We start from the raw sequence: 7,801 nt of genomic DNA on the forward strand, positions 1-7,801 counted from the left end.
AGAGAGAGCGAGAGAGTGAGAGAGGGAGGGGGAGAGAGAGGGATAGAAAGAGGGAAAGAACCTAATAAGACCAGCAGAGGGAAACGAATAGAATGGGAAGCACAGGGACAAGACAAGATAATAAATGACAAAACATGACAAGAAGCCACCAACCAACCACTATTTGTGCACAAAGCAACCAAGAATCTTTCATTTTTAATTAAACAGTCAAGGGTGAGCTGAGAAGTCCTCACAAAACCCCTGAACATAAAAAAGGCCAATCATTTTTATCTTGAGGCGATTCCTATTTATAATAGGAAAATGACAGTTCAGATTAGGATCAGTGACAGGCATTTGCTGCCCTCTGCTGGAGATAAGTGTTTTAGCGAGACAACGTGACTGGAGAGCATGAGGTCAACAAAAAATGGCAAATTCTTTATAACAATAACAACAATCTAGCATTGTATGAGGTAATGGAGAGGTTAAAATGACTTCTGGGGTATGTGGACTGTCTGTATATTATCATAAACATTGAATAACAAATTTAAAGCCACAGACATGAACACCTTAAAGCGTGTGGCTTCACGCCTATGGATTCTTGTACTATACTAACTCAGATTCAGCAACATATGGGGCTGGGCTTGGTTAGTGTTCATGGTTAGAGCTCAAATGACCCAGACTGATGTTTTATTGGCTGATAAGTGCTGGCCAGTATCCATGTCAAAGTATTCTACTAGTGTACTTTACTAAAGGATATCCCCTCAGTACAGCTTTGCTGCCATCAAGTGTTGGTTGGTTTACTGAGGTGATACAACTTTTAAATGTTATGAGAGGTAGCTATAAACAATTACAAAACTATTTGATTAGATGAATATAGAATTTTAATGTTGTGTCATGGTTTAACAAAACAATCAAGTAATCTTGTTAAACACCCAAGCCTAGACAAACCCGTTCTGAAAACATTCAGATACTATACAGAACAAAAATATAAACGCAACATGTTTTTTTTTTGGTCCTATGTTTCATGAGCTGAAATTAAAATTGTGCACAAATCTGTTTACATCACTGTTATTGAGCATTTCTCCTTTGCCAAGATTCCTGACAGATGTGGCCTATCAAGAAGCTGATTAAACAGCATGATCAATACACAATTGCTGGAGACAATAAAAGGCCACTAAAAAATGTGCGGTTTTGTCACACAACACAATGCCACAGATATCTCAAATTTTGAGCGAGCACACAATTGGCATGCTGACTGCAGGAATTTCCACCATTGCTGTTACAAGATAATTGAATGTTAATTTCTCTACCATAAGCCGCCACCAACATCGTTTTAGAGAATTTTGCAGGAGGTCCAACCGGCCTCACGACCGCAGACCACGTGTAAGCACGCCAGCCCAGGACCTCCACATCCGGCTTTTTCACCTGCGGAATCGTCTGAAACCAGCCACCTGATGAAACTGAGGAGTATTTCTCTCTGTAATAAAGCCCTTTTTTCTTCAATTAACTGATTTCCTTATATTAACTGTAACTCAGTCAAATTGTTTAAATTGTTGCCAGTTGCGTTTATATTTTTGTTCAGTGTAGATTCTGAATAAACGTCCCTTAAGCAAATGAAAGTCAGAGTTTCCTAAATATTGTACAAATCTAACGAGTTCACCATACTATCTCAAATCTATTATTAATAAACTATCGTATATATTCGCTGCCAGAGAGAAAATAAATCTACTTTAAATTACGTAAAGTGAATATCCATTTCTAACTTTTCATACGTGTCATTGTAGGTTATCACTAATTTATATACAAATATTGAGAAAAAGGTCATACAAAGACAAAACTTTTGTAAATGTATAATTAGATCATAAAACACCGTCGCCAACAGTAGACTCTCAACCTGGAAAGGAATATATCATTCAACAACATCAGCTATAATTCACAATGCTCTACAATGTATTTGTAAACAGACAGCATTATGCTATGGACAGGGCCCAAGTCACTGTCGTACTTATTAATAGATTAGCCAACGACTGGTTTAGTCTACCGACATGGATTGTACTGTAAGAAGGGAGACACCTACACTTACGGGACACACACACACATGAATTTCACACGGGAACAGTGTTCTAAAAACACGTTTTAATGTGATCTTAAGAAGGGAGACACTTTCTTCTGGAACAACAAAGAACCTACACTTACGGGACACACACACACATGAATTTCACACGGGAACAGTGTTCTAAAAACACGTTTTAATGTGATCTTACGTGAAGTTAATGTGATAGCGTGACAACATGGAAAGCAACATGTGACTACATGAAACTACACGTGAAGACGTGGTGGTCCAAAAAAAACTTTTCACATTACATTTTATGTGAAATCATGTGGTTTTTCTGTAAGGGTACATCTGTAGGTTCAGTGCCAGTCTGTGGCTAGTAAAGCCAAGTGACACCTGATGACTCACTTTCAGCACTGTACCTATCACTCTCCCTCAATCAATGTTTAACAAGCTGCTGGCTTTGGCTGCTAATGTTCCAAACACTAATTGGATTCGGGTTGCAATACCCATGGATTACTATCTAAAGTTGTATGAGTAGTTTTGTACTAAGTAGGGGTTGAAAGAGAGCACAAGCCTAAGTGTTCAAGACCAACACTAGTGGAAATATTATGCTATTAATAATTAAGGCTCCGCTAATACGGACAGGGTCTAGATTCTAAACCACTTGGCAATGTCCAAGTCTCAGCAGTTTACACAACGCATTTCTGTGGTCCGACTGTTTCGTTGTTTAACCAACCTAAAAATGACACTATTCTCATATGTAACAGAAAGACTTGTCTCTACATAAGCTAACATGTTTTCAGCTAAACACTACTTTAAATGACCATTTAGAAGACGCAAAAACTCCCACCGAAGGTTTTCATAATGGACGTTTCCTGCTCAACAACTTTAAACATGAGCAAAGTTCTTTGAAGGTAGGATGACTTCGAGGCCTGGGTAGGTTTTTATACACCACGACAAAACACTGCTAGGGGCGTAAGGCCAACATAAGTTATGTTAATATCGCTTGCTACTGTACATTTGTCAGGAATTGACCAACTGTATTCAGGTGTACTATATGTATTTGAATAACATTGGTACACCCACTGAAGTTACGATCCTCATTCACTGAAACCAAATGCCAGAGATAAGCATGCTATTCTGTGTGGTTGGACTAAACAATGCCTATCATGTACAAGTATTCACTAGAAAGAAAGAACTGTTTGCTTGCCCGTAGAACTGTGTTTTTTCCATGTAGGCCTACTCTTAACAAAACAAAAACACAAAAACTTTAACCCTCATTGTTATAGGTTTTCATTTGTAAAATATATTTACAATAGTCCATCCTCCTTCTGAACTTAAGTGACAAAAAAGCCCTAAGCTATATTTTTCCTAATCCACTATCATGCGAGTACCTACAATTTCATAAGACTGTAATGTTGTTACACAATCAAACGAATAAAGTCCTGTGCTCTGTACCAGTCAGATCACACATAAACGTCACATTGCTCCTGTGCAACAGACCTCACACACATCGAAAAACACTCGTGTTCTTTGCTACCTACTGTGCTAACAAACTAGGAAGGCGCACATACTTTGTTTTTTTACTTCTAATAAAAAACAATATGCAGTATCTCTAATGGTTGTACATTGAAACCCTGTCAGTCATAAGTGTAATTAATAAATCTTCTCTGCACTTGCTAAAATCCACTGAAGCCATTCATATTTGAGTATAGTGCATTTTTGTGGATATGAAAATGTTCCACTAAGTTCTTTTCTCCCTTTCATTGCCAGAATTTCCGTTGGGGGGTTATCTAACGCTGTGTGAAAGACTCTGGGAATTCATTTCAAACAAACATTCATCTCAATTATCACAACCTCTCTTCAATCGGAGTAAACAGAGTGTCAGTTCTGAACACAACACTTTGTGCTGCGTAGTTCTCAGTTTCCGTTTCCCCTTTTTAAATACGCTTGTTTTGTGTTTGTTGCCATGTTGTTGCCATGATGACTCTGCTCAAAGAGTGTAAATACATGCTATGTGGCAAACTCCCGGTATCTATCTGTACTTGGTACCTTATTAAAACAGCAACATTACAACATGTCATAACACATTTATAGCCTTTGTATCAACTGAAGGGATAGTTTGAGATTTTGTCAATCAAGCCCTATTTTCTACTTACCCAGTCGGATGAAGTCATGGATACAGTTTTTATGTCTCTACGTGCAGTTTGAAGGAAGTCTTTAAGCCCATACAGCACTACAATCTATTATTGTTGAATATACAATACTTAGAACAGGGATCATCAACTAGACCCAGCCGCGGGTCGTTTTTTTTCTTGAGCGGATGGTCCGGGGGCCAGAACATAATTACTAATCATTTGTAGACTGCAAATTGACCGCAAGAAGCCCAAACAGATATGTCTGACTAAAACATAATCATTTCACACGTCTCTCTATTATGCGTGGGAATACTTGGGAACAGATTTGTTCAATTGAAATCACTTGGGAGCTGATTTCCTGGTGTTTCTACAGTCTTTTATGTCCTACAATGAAAATCTCAGAAAACTTTGAGGGGACAAATAAAACCACCCAAGGGCCAGTTGGGGAACCCTGACTCAAGAGTATGCAATATGTATGCACAAATGTTTTCCATGAACATGAATCGCCTAACCTGCTTTTCATCTTCTGCCCTAAGGGTCCCAACTGAAATGTAAATACAACAGATTCACAATGCTGGAATTAGCTTTGGGGCCTGAGCATGTCTACTCTGCACTGTAGATTAAAGACTGCTATGTGAACAGACCTTTACTCTGGTTCAAATCAGAGCAAGGCAATCTAAATATGGAAATGATCAGATAAAATAAGTGTTGCTTAAACTTTCCAAACTCAGACTGAGTGGTCAAGGGGGGCTAAATATAAACCCTGTGGTCCCTCCTGTCTGACCACTGCAACAGTCAGAGCAACTCCCGAGCTAACCTTTTCTCTAGCAGTCTGTCCTTTCTTATGAGAGAAAGAGAGGATGAGCCTTGTGAGGACAAGATGCTAAAGAAATGTAGAGTTCTAATTCTAGAGGGCATCCATAACTGAGTGACATAACTTCCAAAATGTCTGAGTCTCACTTTTCTCAGGATCAAACTGCTCCGAGGTTTCTCCTCTCCACATTGTAACTCAATCTCAATACATCTCATACTACTGTATGTCCTCAAAGGCGTCACTTGCAGTGTTCTCTGTGAATCAAATCAAATGGACATAAAAGGAACCACAAATAAACACCACAGCACAGCTTCAATAGGACCACATAGGAGCTCGGACCCAGCCGAGCCCTGTAAGTCAATTCTGTGTTGTTTATCGCCCATAGGTTTCATTTAGCAGAGTGCTCAATAGCCCTGTGAGCCAGAGAGGGGCCATGGATCCCTATGGGCTGGGGGCCAATGCGGCGGGGGCCTGATACTCTGTGTTTACAGTCCACAGGGAGATGGAGGAATGGCGGTGTCCTCTTCCGCCCCATCAGTACTTGTTAATGCCAAAGATCCGAACTCCGTGAAGCTGGGGGAGCTTGGGAATGAGCACGGTCATCAGGGAGACCGTGTTGACCACAAAGTGGGCCCGGTCATACTTGGTGTAGAAGCTGGTGAGGATGTAGCTAGGGGGAGAGGGAACAAGTATGAGGAAGAGAAAGAAAGGGTAGGTCAAAGAAAGACTGGAGCTGGGTGAAGGAGGTCATTTAAAAAGGTATTGTCTGGACAACTACAGGTATCTGTTTTTTTGGTCGACAGTTACGTCTTTCCAATTCACAATGCCACATGTGAACATGTCAAAGTGTTGTGGAGGACTTTTGAAGATCAAAGTGACAAGGACTACAATAAAATGTAGCGTAAAATGTAAGAGGACGTATCTGCAAATAGATCCATCATGGTTCATTGACCAAGCATTAGTGACAAACCATCTGTCAGCAGTGTCTCTAAATAGAGCCTTCCGCTGACAGCAGGCACCACAGCAGCCCAGACTCCCCACTGCCCAAAGACTGGCTGGACGAGGCTGCTGAAGTCATTAACAAGGACAGCGAGAAAAAAACTGTACTTAAAAAACTAGGCTAATGCTTCACTTCACAGTCCTATCACTACTAAAATACCATTGCAACACATTGCATTCAATTATACTTTATAAAGGACTATAAGTAGTAAACAGACTATTATTTTATAAATAGTCTATAAAGAATAAGGTAGTGTTGATGTCCTTACAGGATGATAGGAGTGATGGTGAGGAACTTGCGTGAGGCAGTGAACTGTACACCATAGTCCATCTGCTCCCAGTATGTGTAGAAGCGAGCCTTGCTCTGGTCCGGAGTTTCAAACGGGGTTCCTTTCACCAAGTGTAACAACAGGTACATGCACTGCACACACACACACACACACACACACAGAATAGTCAGTCAGGAAAGCTGTTATATAAAACATTGTACGGGTTAAAGAGATACTGTGAAATTGTCAGTAGCCTAGAACTGCAAATCGATTTAGTTTGGAAAAGGATGTGGAAGCTGATCTGTTCTGTGACTTTTCATAGCAATGAAAATGCCACAAAAAGAGACAAACGTTCCAGACTGCCCCATGGACTATCGCTTTTATTCACTTTCACTCAGCACACTCCTAGTGACTGTGCAGACTGCAGAGTAGTTTGCTTATGGAGACTACCATTGTGTGCAATAACAGTGACTGGACCATCCACCTACAGTACTTATGTTATACAGTAGGTGAGATGCACTGGTGGCCCTAGGCATAGCCTACTAAGGTGCCTACTACCCACCAGGTTGTGTATGAGGTTGGTGAGCGTCCAGACCACGGGCACACTGGCGAAGGGGATGCTGAGCAGGATGACATGCAGCAGGCCGATGCCCAGGAGGTAGGAGAGCCAGATGCCCCGGCTGTTCATTACCCGTGTGTTGGGGTTCACCTCGCTGTGTGCCGTGCCCACGTTCATGATGTCACGTTACCACGCTCCTCGTCTGCTTGGGGTCAACGTTGAGTGGTGGGAACAGAAGGGTGTGTGTAATTCCTTAGGTATGCCAGCAATTACGAATGATGCAAGCAATGCGACTAAGCTACAGCTTGACTATTCCATCCATGCACTGTTCATTATTAGACCCTATTGGGAGGGGGTGGAGTCCCTAGATAGGCTAAATTTAGTTGGAATGTGGTGCTGAACTAGGTTTTGTGTAACTTTGAGGAGGGGGAGTCTTGCAGAAATGTAGCAGAAAGTAGATTAGTTTTGGTCACACAGTATATTGGATACTCTTTAAGCAGCAAAAATAGTAATTAAATAGCTATGAGAATTACAACATAATCATGACCCAGCATGTAGTGCAGGCTGATTCAACTCACATTCTTTCAGCTCTTCCAGAACTTTCCATTATTCAATTGAAATATGACATTATGATCTACGATATTGCATCATGCACTAGGACTACTGTATTCCAATATCAATAATAAGTAAATAAAGTAGCCAAATCAAACAAGATAATACTTACAGGAGAAAATGGCTTCAATCGCACTTTTAGCTTCAGTCCGTTATATCGCTGTTTTCCTCTTATTCACTGTCGCGTTCTCTGGTTAGGTAATTGGCATCAATAGGTCAGACTGCTATGTCGTTTCGATTAGTCATTCATTCAAATACCTTCTTATTGCTTTCTTATGCAATGTTATTCAAGTATTCTTCAGTTTATAGCCCGACATTCAGGCTAAACAGTTCCACTTCCACTACCAGCCAGCAATTCATGTAGAACGTCATCAT

General features: G+C 40.6%; 1 protein-coding gene across 2 annotated transcripts; it reads right to left on the reverse strand.

Moving 5' to 3' along the window:
• Positions 1-2,208: 2,208 nt before the first annotated feature.
• LOC124048248 (ORM1-like protein 3) lies at positions 2,209-7,801 on the reverse strand. 2 transcript variants are annotated; one of them, XM_046368846.1, is made up of 4 exons: positions 7,539-7,801; positions 6,818-7,016; positions 6,256-6,407; positions 2,209-5,657 (listed from the first exon to the last, which is right to left on the reverse strand). In XM_046368846.1, exons 2-4 carry the CDS (start codon positions 6,989-6,991, stop codon positions 5,522-5,524), a joined length of 462 nt encoding a protein of 153 aa, XP_046224802.1. In that variant the 5' UTR covers positions 6,992-7,016; positions 7,539-7,801; the 3' UTR covers positions 2,209-5,521. The 2 variants fall into 2 exon arrangements, with proteins under 2 accessions (XP_046224802.1, XP_046224803.1); XM_046368847.1 differs by having other exon boundaries at positions 6,818-7,019.

Source organism: Oncorhynchus gorbuscha, linkage group LG11, assembly GCF_021184085.1.
Source record: "Oncorhynchus gorbuscha isolate QuinsamMale2020 ecotype Even-year linkage group LG11, OgorEven_v1.0, whole genome shotgun sequence".
In the NCBI taxonomy this organism is placed as follows: Eukaryota; Metazoa; Chordata; class Actinopteri; order Salmoniformes; family Salmonidae; genus Oncorhynchus; species Oncorhynchus gorbuscha.